This window comes from Typopeltis vanoorti, chromosome 6 (genome assembly GCF_054136105.1).
Source record: "Typopeltis vanoorti isolate ZY-2024b chromosome 6, IOZ_Tvanoo_1.0, whole genome shotgun sequence".
NCBI lineage: Eukaryota > Metazoa > Arthropoda > Arachnida > Uropygi > Thelyphonidae > Typopeltis > Typopeltis vanoorti.
This window is the reverse complement of record NC_143554.1, coordinates 122134897-122157077: the sequence shown is the minus strand read 5'-3', so window position 1 is coordinate 122157077 and position 22181 is coordinate 122134897. Positions and strand designations below refer to the sequence as shown.

Below are 22181 nucleotides of genomic sequence, written 5' to 3'. Positions count from 1 at the left end.
CAGGTGACCAGGACTCAGCACAGTAATCCAGATGTGGTCATATTAAAACTTTATATAGAGGAATGATAACTCCCTTATCTCTGCTTGTTAATGTGTTTTTTAATAACCTAATAATCCTGTGAACTACCCTGGCATATTTTAGCAAAATGCCCTCAAGTTTAGAGGGCATGCAACTCTATATCTACTATTACTACTCCCAAACCCCTAGCTTCAACAATTTCCTGGAGTACAGGTCCCTCAATGGGGTACACAGCTTGTGATCTTTGTATCCCAAAATTCATAACATTATACTTTACTTTATACATTAAATTGGCAGCATCCATTATGTTTTGCCCATACTGCCAGCCTATTCAAATCATCCTGCAATCACCTTGATTAACTACCCTACCCAATTTTGCATCATCAGCAAACAACTGAATATTTCCCTTCAGATTATTTAATGCATATATTATATATGCATTAAACAGCAGATGGTCCAAGCATAGAACCCTGCAGCGCACCACTGATCACCTACCTTCTTGATTCTGTTCCTCCATATACTACTTTTTGGTATTTTTCCATCATCCACCCTTTTAACCACATCACTAGTTTCCTGTCCGTCCCATTTGTTGCAGTTTGTGTAATGGAGTTCCTGTTAAACACCTTTGCAAAATCCAGCAGTATCATTGTGTAACTATTCCCTTTATCCAACTCAGCTGTCACCCTATTATAAAAAAGTTAATAGATTACTAAGGCATGACCTGCCTTTCACAAATCCATGCTACCCTCATAGAGTATCATATTCTTATCCAACCATTCCTGAATTTTCTTTTTTGACCAACTTTTCCAGTACTTTTAACCACCACTCATGAGATACTGATTAGTCTATAATTTGCTACCACAGATGTAAATCCTAAATGCAATATACCAAGGAATTATTTTTACCTCTTTCCACTGTCTTTCAATTTTGCCAGAGCTGAGACTTAAACAGCCTAGTCAAAGGCATCATCAGTTCCCTTGCACATTCTCTTAAAATGCAAGCCAATATCCCATCCATTCCCACAGCTGTATTTGTATTTAGATTCTGTAATATCATAAGTATGTGTAATTCATCAACCTCTGTTCTTGCATCATTCCACCCCCCTCCCCATCATAACAATATCATCACTTGGGTGATATACCATTGCAAAATGATTACTCAGTGGCTCAAAAATTTTGTCTTCACCTCTGTTACCTCTCTATATCTGCACTCATTAAAATTATCCTTCCATAGTTATTCTTCCTCCTACTTGCCACATAACAAAAAACTCTTTGGGATTTTCTTTGGGGTCACTTTTCTCCTTATATACCCTCCACAACATTTTTTTTGTAGCTCGTGCTTAATGATACTACTCATCTGTCTAACTCCTATTTGATTTACTCTCCTTATCTTATAGATCAAGGGATATCTACAAGAGAGTGATACTGCTTCTTGTAGATATCCCTTGACTATTCACCATACAATGTGAACATCCTTTCCTTGCCGTTTCACATATACCCTTTCTTAACTGGAATTTCTACATTTTGCTACCTCCCAAGTCAAGACCATATGATCACTTTCCTCCAACTGGAATGTAGTCACCTTAGTTATGGACAAGTCTTCTGATCCTATAACTCCAACACTGTCATACCCTGAGTCCCTCCATCACTTTCTCTGCCCTTCCACATAATCCTTGGTGTATAGCAGCAACCAGATTTATATTTTGTCCTATTGGCCTCATTTAGGTTTGGAATAATCCAACCCTAAGGAACCAAACAGTTAATGAAACATAATAAAGGAAATGAACCTATGTTTAAAAAACAGTCTGGTGTATTCTAAGGTCTAATTCTCACCCTGAACTGAATTATCTTATTGTTTTTTTTTCTTTAATATTAGTCCATAGTGTGGTTAATTGATGTGTAACATTTTTGTTTGAAGTTGGAAACAGTTGAGTACGTTCCTGTTCTGCAACATAATACAAACTAGGTTGAGGAATACTAGAATTGGACAATTTTTTAAAAAGAATCAATATATCCATTAACTTTCTGAGATTTGGTTCAGTTATCTAGTTTTGCAATCTCTTTGGTTTTACTTCTTCAGTATTAAATTTACAAAACATTCCATACTGTAAGAATTTCTCTTTAAATATAAAGAAGAGCCATTTCTTTTCTTAGATAATATTAACAATGCCATTGTTGTTGATTTGGTTGTTGAACTTAGGTAGTTGAGGGTTGACTTAACTGAGCTTAGTTGAAATTTAGTAGAGATGGGATATGAAAAGCTTGCTGGAATATATTTGTAATGGATCTTATTTTGAATGATAGGATTTGTTTTTTATGTTTAGTATATTTTTTTGTTAGTATCCATTACACATCCTTTGAGGATACATCATTATGAAATGGTGATTTTTCATTTTCAGATTTCTATAATTGCAGTGATGCTGAAGTTTCTGGATTAAAAACTACATAGAAATAGGAATGAAATAGATAATTTACTAAATAAACTAAATATTTACAACCTGGTGTTTTGCCAGCTCAAGCTAGCATTTTCAAGGCATTAAAGATACTCACTCTGAAAAGACTAAAATGAGCTCCAGAGCAAGGAGAGTCATGTGTATGGAGGACAAGAGAGTGATGCTCCAAAATTTATGTAGAATTAAATTATCATTTCTATTGCAGTTTAGGGGGTTTTCTAGCAGATGTGCCACAGAACAGGATCTGTGCAATAGCTGTGTTTTTTTCCCATTGGATGAATAGGCTTCATTCAAGGCATGTTGAGCAAGTCTGCTTTTCAGTTGTCCATATTGATTTCATTATGTTTTTTGCTAATGTAGTGTAGGATATGTACATTAAATTTACATTAAAGGTGCATTAGAAACTGGACTCGCTCCTGAAATAACACAGAATCAGAAGAATTTACAAATCTTTGGACAAATATACAAATTAAGGGCTGCCAAGATCCTCTCTTCTTCTCAGGTGTCTAGAGTATCACTTGTTAATGTGGGATCCAGTACTTTGCACACACTGGATGGACCACTGTAATAAGAAGTAAAGAACATCAGCTAAAAATCAGCTAACGCCTTTTTATTCCCGTATACGGGAGTAGGCGAGGCCATTTAGCCCTATCTAACTTTTGGAGACTGAGTGGGCAGTTCAATCTCCACTGGTACCCAATCAGAGACAGATGGCCCAAGGCTATCACTAATTAAGCGGTACGCAGTGAAGAGAGACGGCTCAAATGTGCCGCCATCTCGTGGTCCCTAACCCTAACACAATATATTTAATGTCTGAAATAATGTGGGTTCTACGGTCGATTTTCTTGAGTTTACAGGACGAAAAATCCGAGTTTCTGGGAGGAAAAACCTGCTTGCCCGTGCCAGAGATCGACTAACTCGGGAACCGGTCTAAAAAAGGCTTAGAAAAATTTCCTCTAGTCGCCGACTAGACTTGAAGTAAAGAACATAAAAATTATATTTGTTACAGACAACCAAAAAGCAGACTTTCTCAACATTCCTTGGATTGAGGACCACTTCATCAGTTCAGAAAAAAAAACAAAACAAAGCTACTGCACAGATTCCAGTTTAAATCAGAGAGACTGTCCTAGAAATGGCTCATGTGCTACAGAACCCATTGAACTGTAATAGAAATGATGGTTTAATTCTATATAAATTTTGGAGCACTGTCCTATATGCCACCTAACAATGATCACAAAACATGATTGCAGAAAGCACCACTGTTGTACTCCATACCATGTGACTGCCATTGCTCTGGAAATGATTTCTCATTAATTTAATGTTGAAGCAACTGAAAGAGTCCAAAACTAGTAGATTAAACTAATCCCTTCCAACTACTAACTGCACTCAAACTTGCTTAACTTTTTGCTGAGCCATTAGTAGCAGAGGCTCTACCAATCGACCAACCTTTGCTGGCATATAGTTGTTTTTTTTCTTAAATATACCTGAGGTCTCTTTCAGCTTTTTATGTAGATTAAAACTGTCATACTTTTCCTGCAGAAATTCTATTTTTTACATTTTTCATTCATCCAGATTTCTTTCATTTCTTTGATTTTGTCTTTAATAATTTTCTGAACCGCTTTATATTTTGTTGGACTATGATTTTTATATGATCTGCATTGATCCATGAGAGAAAGAATTTCGTCAGTTATTCAATATTTCTTTTTTACTACTATATCAGGACACAAGGTATTGGTACATTTCTCTATGAAGACAGACTTTAATTTGGCCCATGATTCATCAACCCTCATGATGTCATCATTCTTGATAGGTGATATCTCTTTATTCAGATCTTGACTCAGTTTTTATCTTATCTGTTTTAACTTTCTTAGATCAAACTGTTTTTGTTGATGTTTCTTAACCTTAGCTTTCAGTCTAAGTTTTAACTCTGTCACCAGTAGATTATGATCAGAAGCATTATCTGCACTAGGATTTGTTTTTGTGTTCTTTATGGAACTTTGAAATCATTGATTAATTAGCAAGTAATCACTTTGGCTTCTGACTATATTTGCATTATTATCCTGTGGTATATTAGCCTTCAGGATCTTAGCTTAAACCACGTGTTTGTGATTATTAGTTCCTCTTCTTGGTAGAATGAATAAGATGCCTCTCTCATTTTTTGTTCCCAGTCAATGTTCGCCAACTATATCTCCACTTCTACCTTTCCAACTTTAGCATTGAAATCACCCATGATGATGTTAATATCATGTTTCTTTGTATTTTTCATTAGTTCTTTTAACTGATAATAAAATTCCTCAATCTCAGTATCATTCTTGTCAGCATTAGGGGCATAGACCTGTATAAGATTAATATCTAGTGGTTTATCTTTCAGTTTTAATAATATCATCCTATCTGAGTAGGGGATGAAGGTCAACAGTGGCTTACTGGCATCTTTGTTTAATATTATTCCAACTCCATTTTGATGATTGTTTTCACTATTTCCAGAGTAGTATGTTGTCATGTCACTAATTTGAGTTTTGCCTGCTCCTGGCCACCTAACTTCTTCACTCATTCCTAAAATCCCATTTCCAAGTCTTTTCATTTCCTAGATAGCATTTCTTAACTTACCTGCTTCATAAAAAGTTCTGACATTCCAGGTTAATACTTTTAGTGGACACACCATTTTGAGCCTGGAGATTCTTTGCACTCCTGTCCCATTTAAGGGATGCTGGAAACTTGGGGCCATTTGTGTAGATGTGCTCACTGTGGTGGTTAGTCTGGAGACAATAGAGCAGTAGTTTCTCCATTTGCTTTCTGCTCTGCAGTATTACAGATGTACACAATAAACTGTATTGCCATTGGCAATTTTCTAATAATAAGCTTTACTGTCATCATGAGACTTCAACCTTGTGTCAGTACTGACAAAGCTGCCCCCCTTTGTCCGAGGATTGAATCTTTTAATTTTAATTAAGATTGCTGGTAGTGCACTATCAGCAATCTTAATATTTACTTTAAAAAAAAAAATGCTAACGAGGGAGAAACCACCACTAGCACCAGTAAAATAAAATCTAAGTGAGAAACAAACAAAAGAATACCAAAGTACTTATGTTGCTGAAGTCTGAGATGTCATCAGTGGGATTCAGTGTGAGCCAGATCCAGAAGTCATATTTCCATATATATATTTCCATATAAAAAGGTGTCACACCTTATTACTAAAATACTCTGGATTAGAGATAGAATTTGAAAGTTTTTTCTCTTGGTATTACTATAAAGATGCCAAGAAATTATATTCTTGGTTTTCATCCTTTATCCAAATGTAAGTAAACAATGTTTGCATGTGAAGTAACTTCATCACTGGGCTCTTTGTATATAGAGGCTAATGACTTCGCATCAGTTGTCTTAATATCCCTTAATGCAATGTACATATCCTTACAGACATGTATAATTTCTTTTTCTTTTCTACATCACTTAGGGAATTGAACAATGTAGATCTGAATATAAATTAAATTATACTTTAATAAATATTTCCGATATTTCGGCAACGTCATGTTGCCATTTTCAAAAGGAACTTACAAAAAGGCATGTGCATGCAGGCACTACAACATAGTAACTGAGAATGAAGATATGAAGCTATCATTCTCCTAGGAGTCCTGATGGTGCCCTCTAGTGGGCTAAGTAGGTGTTCTTGGCTGTTGGGCTGAAGGTCTGCTGATGTATGCCTCCCAAATTTGGGGCAGTCACATACAACGAAATTTGTTGAGGTTTGGAGAGTTTCTTAGGGCTGAGGCTGATTCCATAAATAGTCTTTCGAATTTGTATTTGCTACGGTGTATTACTGTAGCTTTCTTCTACCGTATTCTGTGGCGTGTATCCAGAGCATGGTCTGCAAGACCAGAATGGCTGTACTTGTGAAACCGGATGTAGTCCTTGTGTTCAGAAATTCTGATATTCGCTGTCCTGCCTGTTTGGCCAAAGTAAGACAGTTTACAACTGCAAGGGACCTAGTATACACTAGGTAGGTCTAGGGGAAGTGGTTGGTCTTTGGTGGAGCTGATAAGGGATGCCAATTTTCTGTAAGGCCTGTAACAGGAGGTGAGGTCATGTTTTTTTAAAATTTTGGTAATTTTTTCTGAGGTGTCTCGGATGTAGGGAATGGTGATGGATTTAGAGTAATCTTTGTTGTGGGGGGGGGGGGCTGTGGTTTGTAGGTTTTAATATTTTTTGGATTTTTTTTGGGGGGGGGGAGTAGCCATTGGCTGAGAAAGTGTTGAGGATGTGATTTTGTTCAGTGTTTAGGGCCATGTCGTTAGAACAGATTAGTTTAGCCCTGTTGTATAGTGTTTTCACCACTCCATATTGTTGTGAGGGAGGGGGGATTGTTGGTGAATGTATCTGCCTGTATGGGTGGGTTTTCTATAAACTGAGAAAACCAAGGTTCCATCAGGCTGGCGGGTGACTAGTGTGTCTAGGAAAGGGAGGCTGTTGTTTTCCTCTTTTTCCAGGGTGAACTTGATTCTGGAGTATTGGTTGTTTAAGTGTGTAAGGAAGGAGAGGAGTGTTTCAGAGCCACGTGGCCAAATAGCGAACACATCATCAACATAGCGAAGCCATATGGTTGGTTTTTGTGGGGCAGAGGCTAAGGGTTTTTCTTAAAAGGTCTCCATAAAGAAATTGGCCAAGGGTGGGGAGAGTGGTGAACCCATGGCTGTCCTCTAAGTGATTTAGAAATGCATAACCAACGTATAAGCCTGTCTACGAGAATAGATATGTATAATGCTATGCATTATGGGAAGGGGCCATTATCCAGACCATTTCTGACCTTTATTGAGGTCTCATCAGTATTCTAGACATCTTTAATTTATTCTACTTGTATGTGGAAATATGACTTCTGCATTACTTCAATCTTGGTATCACTTCTAGTTCTGACTCCCACTGATGCAGTTCTCTGATGATGTGGGGGGAATCTGCTGAAGTGGTCTTGTGGCTGCTTCGGTGAATGCTTTTGTCAGTGTTATGTGAGTGGCTCTGCTCTGCGGTTGGGTGGGTCAGGGCTGCCATTGGGATGAGCTACTGCTGAGGATTCTTCTCTGTGGCAGAGTTGACCTGTCACAGAGTGGAACCACTGCTGAGTTAAATGATCCTTTGGGTCACTCATTGTTGACTGATCTGAGAGATTGCTTGAGTTTTTGGAGACCTGTTCACCTTTACAAAGATCAAAATTAATCTGGGTCCTTCCCATAATGCATAGTATTATACATGTTCATAAGAATATGTGCTTTGCATTATGGTATACTAAGGCTAGTGATGTGAAGTCATTAGCCTCTACATACAAGTTGCCCAATTATGAAGTTACTTCATGTGCAAACTTTGTTTGCTTACACTTGGATAAAGGATGAAACTAAAAATATAATTTCTTGGCATCTTTAATTTATAGTATAACCAAGTGAAAACACTTTCAACATATTATCATAGTAGCCTGTATTCCCCTTGAGGGAATATAGGTGATTGTAGTAGATAATTAAGCATGTGTGTGTGTGTGTAAATATATATTTAGGGTAGCCCATAAGTCATGAAATAGTTAAAACATTTAATAACTTAAATATAAAGAGCTAATAAGCTTCATTTCGGCAACAAAAACATTATTTAAATTAAGGGGATATTAAATCCCACATTGTTTTAAAACCGAATAAGAAACTCAAAGATTGGAATCAGAGAGTTTCTTGCCGAATATAGTATAGTAAACTATAAAGTATCGGCGATCACTAAGCGTCCGCTAAATGCAAGTGGCCCAGCACGTAGTGCAATACCGGAAATCTCGCAGCAAAGTCGGTAAAGTTCTGATCACTATTCTTAGGTATTTACCATAATGTAAAAACACATTTCCTAGGAAATGTATGCTGTTATTACATTATGGTGGTGAGGTCACTACCCAGACCGGTTTCAGCCTTTTTTGAGGCTTCATCAGTGAGTAGCTAGACCGAGTTAATACCCTTAAATCTACTTAAATGCTACTTAAATTATGGTAAAATATGCTAAATAAATTATACTTAAATTACATTATGGTGTATTAACTCGGTCTAGCTACTCACTGATGAAGCCTCAAAAAAGGCTGAAACCGGTCTGGGTAGTGACCTCACCACCATAATGTAATAACAGCATACATTTCCTAGGAAATGTGTTTTTACATTATGGTAAATACCTAAGAATAGTGATCAGAACTTTACCGACTTTGCTGCGAGATTTCCGGTATTGCACTACGTGCTGGGCCACTTGCATTTAGCGGACGCTTAGTGATCGCCGATACTTTATAGTTTACTATACTATATTCGGCAAGAAACTCTCTGATTCCAATCTTTGAGTTTCTTATTCGGTTTTAAAACAATGTGGGATTTAATATCCCCTTAATTTAAATAACATTTAATAACTTTTTTATTTATTATTATTATTTTTTTGTTATAATGAAATACAGAACCTGGATATGACTGTAATAATCAAAAACGTTATTTGCATTTTAAACCTCTTCATGATTTATGGGCATGCTATATTACAGTATGGAAGTTTATCTTATTTTGTCCTACCATTAGCATCAAGCTACAGGATGGCCTGAGTCACAAAGTGGGTTTAAAATTTGAATAACTTTGTTGTTTATTCTCCAGGTTCAGTATTTCATTATAACAACAACAACTGCTGGTTTACTTAGTTTTGGTCTATTTATTGCCGATTTTTGTGCTATATTTTTTTAAGAATTATGTTGATTTATTGGACTATTGAGTACCCTTATCATATTTATTAAGAAGATAATATCATCTGTGTAGATTAAAGATCTAATTTCTTAGTATTGTACACTAGTAGAATTTGTGCATTTGAATGGATTGCAAAATTTAGAAGCGACCTCTATTTTAAGTTTTCATCCATGGTCATAATAACAAATGAAAATATATTAAAATCATTCAGGCATTGTAAATAGTCATTGCCAATCTGATTTACAGTGTGACAGTTCTGTGATGATATATGCCTTTGGATTCAAAAGATTTGATTTCTGCTATCAAGGATTTGAGAAATATTTTGTAGATCTTTTCATTTGAAGCTTGGTTATCTGGTCTCAGGCAAATGTAATTTTTCCTCCCATGGAACAGATAAACCAACACATAAATTTGACAAATGCATTCCCATTGTACCCTTGGCTGCTTTAGTATTAATTCCAGAATGTGATCAGCATATGCCTGATGCCAGAACAGCGTAGTCTAATACAGTTCAGTCATGGGAGTATTGGACTTTTTCTGTGAAATGCTTCTTATTATAAATCACTTGTTTGATTTTTGATACATTTCAATTTATTTTGCTCTGAATATTCTGCATTTTCAGTTGAGTTGTTCCATTTGAATTTTATACATCATTCATATGCATGGATTTTCCTCATAATTTCTTTTCTTAGTATCCTATTTATTGTGTAAGATTTAAGTAGCATTTTTTATTTTAATTGTTGCATAGTTTGTAATAGTACTTTTGTGCTGGTGTCTGTAAGATGGAATTTTCAGTCCATTGTCTAGAGTGTTGTGCATGAGCAAATTACTATTCTGCTATTACCACTGGCAGTATGCTTCATAATAATGACATTTTCACATTACACACAGTCTGAAAACTTTTGGATCTCACCTCATGTGAAATGATAATATAAATACTTTTTTATATATATTTGGAATTTTATTTAAAATATTCATTTAGGTGTCCTTCATAACTACCTGGGAACTCCCATGACCCTAGATGTTCACTGAGGACTTTTTTCCTAGTCAATTCCATAGTTAATCCACCTTTGGTTCAGGCATGAAAGTTTTTTCTTGAGGGAAAAAACTCTTCAAAATTAGGATTCTGATCCTTTTATCTTGCTGGTCTTATCATGACCAGCTAGATAAAGAAGTGTGCTCAACCTTAGCTTGCCAATGATGAGAGTTGGAAAATGACTACCTGCTGATTTCAAAATAAATAAATAAATAAATAGGACTGAAAGAGTGCTGAAAGAATGAAATGTTTTTTTAATTATATGCATTTATTAGTTTTTGATTTTCTTTTTATCCTCCAAAATTTGCCATTTAATATTTCTATTATATTTTAAAGTAACTGTTTGTAGATTTAATATGGTTAATAAACATGTCTTCATAGGTGCTCAAAGTTGCTATTTTAGCTGAAAAATATGCTTCTGATTATACCTGGTATGTGGATGTGATATTGAACCTGATTCGAATAGCAGGAGACTATGTCAGCGAAGAGGTAGGTATTAATCTTTTTAAATGCTGTATTTGCAAAAATGTAAGATAACTTCAGTACAAGAGATGATGTTTAGATTGACTTTCTATGATTGAAAATACCATGCAGACTAAGGCAGACTTCATTTATTCTTCTTTAACAAAGCTAGATTTCTTGTGGAGTCAGGGAAAATTAAGCCAGTAAGTGTTAGTTTAAAAGCATATTTAAACCAGATGGATATTAAACAAGATAATTATTAATGATATTAAATATTTGTTTCTTGCACAGAGGAAAGTGTGGTTAGTTCATGCACGACTTAGGCTTAAATCTAGTTGAATCATATTTTATGATTTAATGGGATAGATAGCTCATAGGAATAAATTACATGATTATTTAATGACTCCATTATTTCATCTGTCACAGAGATATCACTGGAGTGCAATATGAAATACAGACACAAAGCAGAAATTTGACTGAAGTCCAAGGAAGAGTGACCTCTGTGGGTGATAGTAGGAAACTGGTTCTTCTTCTTCTTCTTCTGCAGCTTCTCCCACTTCAGTGGGGTCACTGTTTGTTATGAGTCTCCTCCACACCTTCCTGTCTTGGGCTGTCACCACATCCAAGTTCTTCATCTTCAAGTCCTCTTCTACCAGCTCCCTCCATCTCTTCTTTGGCCGCCCACACTTCCGCCTTCCTTGCACATCCATCTGCATGACCCTTCATCCCACATATTCGTCCTCCCTCCTCATCACATGACCAAACCATCTCAACCTTGCCTCCTGTATTTTCGCTCCTAAGTTCGTAACTTTCACTGTTCCCCTGACATAGTTATTTCTCAGATGATCCTTTCTGGTCACACTGCACATCCACCTAAGCATTCTCATCTCTGCTACTTCCATCCTGCTGATGTTATTTTTCCTCAGGGCCATAGTTTCTATAGCATATGTCATAGCTGGCCTCACTACTGTCCTATAAATTTTGCCTTTCAGATTGATCGGCACCCTCTTATCGCATAACACTCCAGCCATCTCCCTCCAGTTCCTCCAACCTGCTTGTATCCTGCATCCCACTTCCTTCTCACCTCCTCCATCTTCTTCCACTGTCGAACCTAAGTATCTAAAGTCTCTCACCTTCCTGATGACATTTCCTTCCAGCTCCAGGTCTGTCTCCTGGCCACCGCCCACTGCGCAACACATATACTCTGTCTTACTTCTGCTCAGTCTCATACCTCTCTCTTCCAGTACTTTTCTCCATCTTTCCAGTTTAGTTTCCGCTTCTTCTCTTGAATCTACACACAGTGAGATGTCATCTGCATACAACATTGTCCAAGATGCATCTTCTCTCACCTCCTCTGTTACCACCTCCATCAATATTAAACAGAAACGGACTTAATGCTGACCCTTGATGCAAGCCAACTGTTACTTGAAAACTTTCTGTCAGTCCCAAACAGGTCCGAACACTTGTCTTCACATTTCTGTACATTTCCTGCACCAACCTGACATATTTCTCCGGCACCTTCTTCTCCCTCAGACACCTCCAGACTTCTTGCCTTGGCACTCTATCGTATGCTTTCTCCAGATCAATAAATACCAGATGTAGCTCCCTTTGTTTCTCTCGATATTTTTCCATCATCTGTCGTAACCCAAAGATAGCATCTGTTGTTGATCTACCAGGCATGAAGCCAAATTGTTCCTTTGCAATCTCCACCTCCTCCCTCAATCTACCATCAAGAACCCTTTCTAGGATCTTCATTGTGTGGGACATCAACTTTATTCCTCTGTAATTATTTTCAGTCTTGTGCATCCCCTTTACCCTTGTAGATGGGAACAAGAGTACTCTCCCTCCATTCCTCGGGTATATTTTCCTGTTGGCAAACTTTCATGAACAGGTCCCACAGCAGGTCAATTCCCTCTTCCCCCAGTGCCTTCCATGCCTCCACTGGAATTCTGTCTGGGCCCACCGCTTTTCCATTCCTCATCCTCTTCATGGCCTCCGTCACTTCCATTCTACTGATGTTCTGCACCATCCCCTCAGAAGGCTGCCCATCTCCTCTGTGAGTCCTTGCATTTTCCTCATTCAGAAGTCCCTCAAAGTATATTTTCCATCTGTTTCTTATGTCCACATCCCTCCATAATACTCTTCCTTCAGCATCTTTGATCTGCCTCACATGTAAGATGTCCTTAGCTGCTTTATTTCTACATTTCGCTAGTTGGTAAATTTTTCTCTGTCCTTCCTTTGTTGCTAATTGATCATACAGATCTTGATATGCCATGGCCTTTGCCTGTGCCACAACTCTCTTGGCTTCTTGCTTTCTCTCTTTGTACACCTCTCTGTCCTCTTCCACCTCTTGACTCATCCCACTTCTGCTTTGCCTTCCTCTTAGCTGTCACTGCCACTTGTACATCATTATTCCACCACCAACCCTCCTTCTGCTCTCTAATCTTTCCAGATGTCTCACCAAGCACCTCGATTGCACAGCTCAGGATTACTTTTGAATTATGTTTCCACCAATCTTGTACACTTTCCAGTCCATCCGAAATCCTCTCTAACACTCTCTCCCTAAAACGATTCCTCACACTCTCTTCTTTTAAGCGAAACCACTTAATTGTCTTCATCCCATGGCAACCAGAAGTTCTTATCTTCGATCTTAATTTAAAGTCTGCGCACAGCAGTCGGTGTTGTTGTGCTACTTGATCTGTTGGAATTACCTTACAATTTGTCACAACCTTAAGATGTTTTCTTCTAGTCAAAATGTAGTCAATTTGTGAGCTGTTGTTACCACTTCTAAATGTTATCAAATGTTCTTCCCTCTTGAAGAAAAACGAGTTCACAATTGCCAGATCAAACACTACTGCAAAGTTCACAACCCTCTCTCCTTCCTGGTTCATCATTCCCACTCCGTGGCCACCATGCACCCTTTCACAGTCTCTATTCTGCCTTCCTATGTGCCCGTTCAAGTCTCCTCCGACAATCACCATCTCATTTTCTTCCAATTCCCTCATTTCTTCATCTAACACGTAGTAGGAAAATAGTAGGAAACTGGTTGATAAGCAGAATGTCTTTGAATTACAATTTTCCATGTTTTAATGAGTTTCACATATTCATTGAGGTTAGGCAGGTTGCTAAGAGCAGCTAAAAATTCCAGAAAAAGTTTGATATTGGTACTTACTGTGGTAAGGCATAGTATAGTTGACTCTTGCTCTAGCAAACTGCTGAAATGTTAAAACCCAAGTCCTATTTGGGTTTGGACAGGTAGAAAGCTATACTAAAAGAGATTCATTGTAGTAAACTATCCATTATAACAAACTATTCCTGTCATCTCAATGAGTTTGCTATAGAGCGATTTAACTATAGTTTTTATCCATTTGATTCTTATGTTGGGCAGATTTTCCCATAACAGGACAAACAGCTCTCTGGTGCAAGGAACTTAATATACATCTGGAACTGAAAAGAGAAGATAAGGTGGTGATCTCACCTCGGCAGCCAACAGAATCCAGTTTATTTTTGGGATCAGAAGAAGTCTGGCTTTTCTAGACAGTCTGATATATTTACAGACTTTCCCATCTCCCCCTACAAGTTTCTTAACAATGTGGCATTGCAAAAATACTAGCTAACAAAGCCATCTATCTCTATTTTAACCAGACATTCTTCATAGCTGAACCTAACCATAACTGCCATACCTTTTTATCTGTTGGTTACAGTTCCAAAGAATTAACAAAAATGTTTAATCCTTCCTTTATCCCGCCAACTTTTATATATTTATTTAGATTATTGTAATGACACTACTCTTTCCTGTATGTAGGGTACCTCAGAAAAACTAGAACTTAAATATAATTTTTATACTCCTTTCAGAATCTATATTAAGCTGGCTGTTCTTTTCCACTATCCACTCCTCAAAACACCAACACTCCTCTCTTCTTATTTCAAGATGTATTTAAAGTGAAAGGTCTGTTAATGTCTGTCTGGAAGAACATAAATATAACTACTCTCAGTTATTTTTTATTATTTATTTATTTATTTATTTTTTATTTTTACAAATTAAATAGTCATTACTGTGGTTATTACGTGTTTTTTAGTGATCGACTGTATGTGGCTCTTGGCTTGTACATGATCATTCTGAGTTGCATCATGCTTAATATGTTTCAGCCATCACTTTAATGTTCCATATACTTTATAAATGGTGCTGAGCAGAACATGTGGTGAGAATGTCTGACATCAGTTTGACAAAAGAACAACAGTATGAACACCAAGAACCAATTTCTGGTTATCAAAAACCAGGTAGGCTCTTTGATAACCAGAAATTGATAACCAGGTCAATAATATCTTGTTATCTCCTGTGAGATAACAAGATATTATTGACATTTATGGTGGAGAGATGAACAAGATAGATGAAAATGGAAGAAGCATGGAGAGGCATTCGTTCCTAATTTTTTTCTGGTAACAAAGTGACCGTAGCAAAGGATATAGTGGAGTTATTTAATGAGCAGTTTGAGTGTGTATCATGATGGTATAATTGATGCTGTGCAACATTCAGAAGGGAGGCAAATATTAGAGGAATTAGAGATGAAAGAATCAGAGGTGCATCAAGTGTTGCTTGGGTTAGATGTTAATAAGGCTGTGGGAATAGATGACATATTACCACATATTTTTAAGGAATGTGGTAATGTGGAAACAGCAAAATAGTTAGCTGTTTCCTTAGTGGGAACATTCCTAAGAAGTGGATAGCATTCAAAATAGTACCTCTCCACAAGCATGGTTAGTTTCTAATTAGACCAGTCTGTATATCTACAGTTGTATTCAAAGTATTGAAGAAACTGGTTGGGAATAGAATACAGGATTGCATTGATGGACATTGAATTTTCTGTTATGGTCAGCAAGCATTAGTGAAGGACAGGTTTTGTTTTAGCAATCTGCTTACATTTTATAAGCTGACAAATGTGTTGGATAAGGGAGATTCATGTACAGTGATATCCTTGGACTTTGCAGAGGCATTTGATAATTTACCATATGACAAATTGGTGTATAAGCTGCAGAAAATGGGGTTTGATAATGGGTTGATTAGGCAGATTGGAGATTGGCTTTCTGAATGATACCAGCAAGTTATATATGAGGGAGCAGTGTCTCAGAAAAGGATAGTGACCATTGGCATGCCTCAGGATTCTGTTGTCAGGCCTCTGATATTTAACTTATTTGTTAATGATATTTCATGTGGGTTGAAATATCCTAGAGTTGAAGTATTCTAGAGGAAGATTTGAATAGAATTTTACCTTGGACAGACAAGTGGGGACAGATAAGTTTTATTATTAATAAATGCAGGGTGCTCTACTTTTAGATGCAGAACTATAAGGCTATGTACTATATTGATGCAGCTGTGTTTCAGTAAGTGGATGAGATTCAGGAACCTGGGGTATAACTGACAGTGAACTAAAGTGTGAGGTCATATTGCAAATGTTGTAAAGACTGCACATTGTATTGCTGCTGTGATAAAAAGTACATTGACATGTAGAGATAAGATGGTAGTGGTGCCTTTTTGTAAGGCAAGCAGATCACACATGGACCATTGTGATCAGATTTGGTTACCTAGTTTTCATTGTGATGTGGAAACAATTGACCAAAATGATATTGGGGCACTGGAATGTTGGTTATGCAGAGTGGTTGAGGGAATGTAGATTACAGAGTTGGATGTAAAGGAGGAAAAGAGGTGATATGATAGAGACACTTAAGTTGGTTAAGGGATTTTACCAGATAAATACAGAAGGAAATATAAAAAGAGTGGATGGTAAGATGGGCAGAATGAGAGGCCATCCTTAGAAGTTGTACAAAGATGTGGTAAAGATGGATGTGAGGAGCAGATTTTTTATATAGAGAGTGGTTGGTGAATGGAAAGCATTGCTAGAGTGCATTGCAAATGGGAGTGTAAATGATTTCAAGGTTCAGTATAATAGATATGTTGCTGGTTGAGTGGGCCTCCAACAGTGAGTCTGCTGACTCCATGACGGTTACTATAATAATAATCATAATATACTCAATACTCTAAGTTATCTGTAAAAATAACTAAAGAAAAGTGAAGTTGTTGGAAAGTATATATAGTAGAAGGTAAATGTTATGGAGGTAATTGAAGAAGCTTAGCAATGGAGAAAAGAGCTCAATTGAAGGAATCGGTTATGACAGAAGTGATATAAAAACTGAATGATCTTGATGTCCCGAAGTAATGAGTGATTGAAAATATCCAGAAGGAATCCATTTATTTGCAAGCACCATTAAAAACCTGAAGTGCAGAAAGCAGCAGGTATAAATTAATATTTGAATATTCTGAATTATGGAACATACATTTTTTTGCAATGGATGCATTATGTAATTCTGTAGAAATTGTAGAAAAGAGAAATAAACAGTGTGGGAATTATAAAAAAAAATTACTTTGTTGATTTCACTAAGAAGTATCTATGTACGTGTAAAAGAGCATGAGATTGTTGATGCATGTTTTGGGGGAAAAAAAAGCTGGGTTTAAGAAGACAATTGTTAGGCTCGGACAGTTTATCTTAAGATAAACACCTTAAAATAAGTTCATAATCATGCAGACATAATATAGATTGTGTTTAAGTTTTGTAGAGCTTAAAAATACTTAAATTTTTTTTTTTTTTTTTTTTTTTTTTTTTTTTTTTTTTTTTTTTACTTCAGTACTATAAATGTACTGCTGCAACAATAAAATTAGTAGACATTACACCTTAAATACTATTTGAGAGCAGAGTCATGCATGAATGCTCTCTCACCATATTTAACAATGATAAAGTTATAAGTGAAGTGAAAAGTTCTATGCTAGTTAATACTACAGTTATCTATAAACATTACAGTCTGAGAAAAAAAACTTTTTAATGGTGTTGATAAATGACCAGACTCATTGGCATGTTCCATTAATGAATGTTTTTGTTTGCAAAAATTATTCTTCATTTTTCCTTTGCTTATCTGACATAAATAAACTTTATTTATGTCATTTACACACATAAGTGATTGCTTAAAAACATTATTAAACCATTACATGCATCTACAAGTGTCTGTTTTTGTTGGGGGAGGGGGATGCAGGATTCTGTATATGACAGTGGTCTTGGAACCTAATGTGTTGTATGACTTGGGTATGCCTGTACCGTATGTAAGATAAGTCTCTATGGTTTTTGTCTTTGAATAACATTAATCATATGTTTCAATATTAATTTTTATGTTTGTCTACAGTACTATAATTTATTTAATATAGAGATTATGCAAGTATTGATTTAGTGGAAATAAGGATGCCCTGTATAAATATAGGCTTGCATATTCTTATAGGTATACTGTCTGTCTCATAGCAAAGTCTCACAGTAGAGAGATGGAAGGAATATCTCAAAGACTTATATAGCAGAGAAAATATGAATAGTGAAATTATCGAACCAGAATATGAAGGTGAAAAAGAAAGTCTTGGACCAGAAGTACTGGATGAAGAAATTAAAAGAGCGATTAATGAATTACTGAAAACTGTAGGAACTGATGAAATACCTACTGAAATTCTAAAAATTCTGGGAGAGACAACACAAGAAGTTTTATTTAAAGTGATTAGACTGATCTATCAAAAGCGACAGGAAGTATTTGATTTATATGAAAGTTTGATGGTAACAATACCCAAGAACGGGAATGCAGCAGCAAACATTAAGTTTACTCTGTCATGATTTAAAGATCATGCTAAATATAATGAAGCATAGAATAAAATCAAAAATTGAATGTTATTTAGATGATGATCAGTTTCGATTTCAAAATGATAAAGGAACTAGAGAAGTGATTCTAGCAATAAGAACAGTAAAAGACCAAAGAAGTGAAGTAAATAAAGCTACATACATTGTGCATATAGATTTAGAGAAGGCATTTGATAATGCATAATGGAACAAGCTTTTTCAAATAATGAACGAAATGGGAATAGACTGGTGAGATAGAAGACTAATTAAGAAATTGTATACCAGCCAGAAAATAAAGATGCAAGGCAAGAAAATGAAGCAACTGCAGTAATAAAGAAACCTGTAAGACAAGGTTGCGCATTGTCACCTTGACTTTTTAACTTATATATATAGAGAAAATGCAATGAAATTAATAAAATAAGGAATGAATGGAGTAACTGTAGATTAGTGCAGTTACATATGATAAACATTGCTGATAATATAGGATTTAAAACAGATATTATTATTTAAGATGGTGATGTTTTAATTGCTTATGGACTTTAAAATAGATGCAACAAAAACTAAAAGAATGGTGGCAGGTTTAAAGGAACAAAATAAAATAGACAATGATTAGAGGTAAGAATATTGAACAAGTAAAATTGTTTGTATATCGTGGAGGAATTGTTCTAGAAGATGGAAGGTGTAAGTTGGAAATCTCAAGAAGAATTACTGTAGCAAAAGAAGTATTAAAGAAAAATAGATCATTTATTACAAGTAAGGTAAGTAAAGACATATAAAAAAAAAAAAATTATAAAAACATTTGTTTGGAGCATATTCTTATGTGGCTGTGAAATTTAGACAAGAACACCAGAAGACAAAAAGAATTGCATGTGAAATGTACTAGGGAGAGTATTGCTAGGAATAAATGAAGAGAAAGAAAAACTACTATCATAGAAAGAAAGATTAAATTCCTGGAACTCATATGGAGACATAACAAGTGAATTATAAACATATTAGAAGGGAAGATACTGGGAAAAAGAAGGAAAAGGAGACCCAAAATATACATTCTTAGAGGAGGAAGTGTTTAGATTAATTGGAAGAGATTATAAACTACTAAAGAGGAAAGCCAGAAATAGGATGACCTGGAAGAGGAAACTCTACATAGTGACAGGGACTATCCCTTAGAATGATGATGATTCTTATATGACACATAATTTGAGCTCCATGAATCCTGAAACTAGAAATTATTAAATTTATACTAAATATAAATAATATAAATAAATAAAAATAATACTAAATCTTATTCAATTTAGTATTTTCATGTAGAGTATCTGAAAGTACTTTTAGATATTCTGCAGTTCATACATAGTAAGGTAAAGACCTCTTTTATGTTATTCACACTTGTATATAAAATATACAAAAATGTGAGCTTATATTTTTAAATCTCTATCAACCAGCATAATTATATTTAATTTTAAAACATTCTCTTTGTGTAATACTTTCATTTAGTCCAGTTTAAGCCTTTTTTTTTTTAATATTAAGCTCAATAAATTTGTTTAACATGTTAAAATGCCAAATTTTATCTTATTATAGGTATGGTACAGAGTAATTCAGATAGTTATTAACAGGGATGATGTACAGGGTTATGCTGCTAAAACAGTGTTTGAGGTAGGCTGTTGTAATTTTTGTTGTGAATGTTAATTTTGAATCAAATCCTTTTATAAATTTGTAAGCTAATTAAATTTTCTCAAGTCCTAAATATTGTTAGTAGTACAGCTGACTGTTGTTATATACATTTTGGATTTCTACAGTTTCTTATATCCACAAAAGCTTTTACTGATTTGTTCTGCAACTTTTTTTCCCTTTCTTCTATATTGTGCTGCTGCATGTTAGATTAATTTCAGAGCATTTCAGACTCTGAATTTTAATATCTTACATGAATTCCACTAATACCAATGTACTGTAGAAAGAAATTGGTATTAGAACCATGGGATGCTAAGAGTTACATAATCCAAAATTCCTGCTCCAGAAAGCGCACATCGAACATTTGCAGGCCACTTCAGACCTCTAAAAAGTGGTGGTATCACCATAGGGTGATATTCATCACCCTCTTAATGACATTCATAGACAGCCATGCCCACAATAGAATTTGAATCCACAGCCTGTTGGTGATACTACCACTTTTTAGAGGTCTGAAGTGGCCTGCAAATGTTCAATGTGTGCTTTCTGGAGCAGGGATTTTGGATTATGTAACTCTTAGCATGCCCATGGTTCTAATACCAATGTACTATAGTTTAACCTTTGTACACTACAGTACATTGGTATTAGTGGGATTCATGTAAGATATTAAAATATGCTATCCACTCAGCCCGTCATGCCAGCTGTTTTTATTTTTAAGTTGAAAAACATATATAATAAATGAATCTAAGAATAGAAAAAAACTGCACTCACCTTCCATCAAACCCTTGGTTTGATAGAGAGTGCAGTTTATTTTAGTGAATTTATGATGAAAACAATTCAGCATGTCTTATTTGAAGTTTTGGAATGCTACTGAGGGTAGATGTTTATTTTTCTTGACAATTTGGTTACTTGTATATAGAGGCAGTTCACATCAAGTAGCCTGAATATTCCATACCATTGTTTGAGCCCAGATAAAATAAGGATGAAAACAAAAATATAATTTTTTGTTTTCACCCCCCCCAAATAATAAAAAAATAAAATAAAATAAAAAATCCTTACTACAGCCATTTCTAATCTTGTTTTGTAGTAATATGGTGATAGCACAATTTTACTATTTGTATATTGAAATGTAACTGCTGCTGTTCATTTAGCTTGCAGTAACTCCATGGATTTTCATGGTAGTAGTTCCTACTAATGAGGATGCTTATTCGAAGTAGTAGGCTTCTGTTGGCTAGAGCCGAAGTTTGTTGCAATGTTGTCCATTGGAACTAAAACAGAGTGTCCTGGAATGATCCAAGTTTGGAGTGGTATGAAAGATCACTCATAAGCTTTTGGAAATCCTCTGTAGTTCTGAGCTACACTCAATAAAAGGTTGAAGATATCTTAGGATAGGATAGCAATCCCTTGCTAATATATGCCTCTGCCATATCAGAGAAGGAAGTGTACTTTACATAGGGGACACTAGGCCAACTTGAAGTCAGCTGCTTCCATGTATAACGCAGCCTAGTCATGAGGATATTTCATGTGTTTGCATATGAAAATAAAAATATACTTGTCAGATTTCTTGTGCAATTTACTTGTTTCCCATTAAATAAACTGGTTACTCCTTAGATAATACTACTGCAAAAGGATATCTTAGTCAGAGGTCTTCTTAGTCAGAGTTATGAAGTCCTTGGAGACCTAAAGTGACAGTTACCATGTTTGGTCTCCAGAGGAGGCATTTCTGTTTCTCCCCCCCCCCCCCCCACCTCTCCATGCAGTGTGAGTGATATCTTTAAAGGTATACCAAACATACTTAGAGACCTACATCCCCATTTTGAGGGTACATCGGTAAATCTGATGCCACAGGCGAGTCACTAGATAGTGTACATTACTGACAGCCTGAACCTGTCAGCAATGAGTCAGGAGGTGTCCTGGTCAATTCGTGCATAATCCCACTGCCATATACTCTTCATGTCTAAGGGAGGAAGTCTGATTAGTGGTATGTGGGTGTCATCCCTACTCTCCACTCTTTCATTCCATTTAACCATAAATGAACCGGTAATGAAATGTACAAACAGTGACATTGCAATTAAAAGAAATCTTTTTTTTGAAAACCAAGCTTACACACCAACTTAGTGATGTTCAT

General features: G+C 35.8%; 1 protein-coding gene across 1 annotated transcript in view; it reads left to right on the top strand.

Annotated features, from left to right (window-relative positions):
- LOC150105884 (AP-2 complex subunit alpha-like) overlaps positions 1–22181 on the top strand; it is a 383042-nt gene that overhangs the window by 217593 nt on the left and 143268 nt on the right. The window contains exons 13-14 of the mRNA XM_090393652.1: positions 10611–10718; positions 19967–20041. Of these exons, the coding sequence (XP_090249778.1) occupies positions 10611–10718; positions 19967–20041 (183 nt within the window). The remainder of the gene's footprint in view (positions 1–10610; positions 10719–19966; positions 20042–22181) is intronic.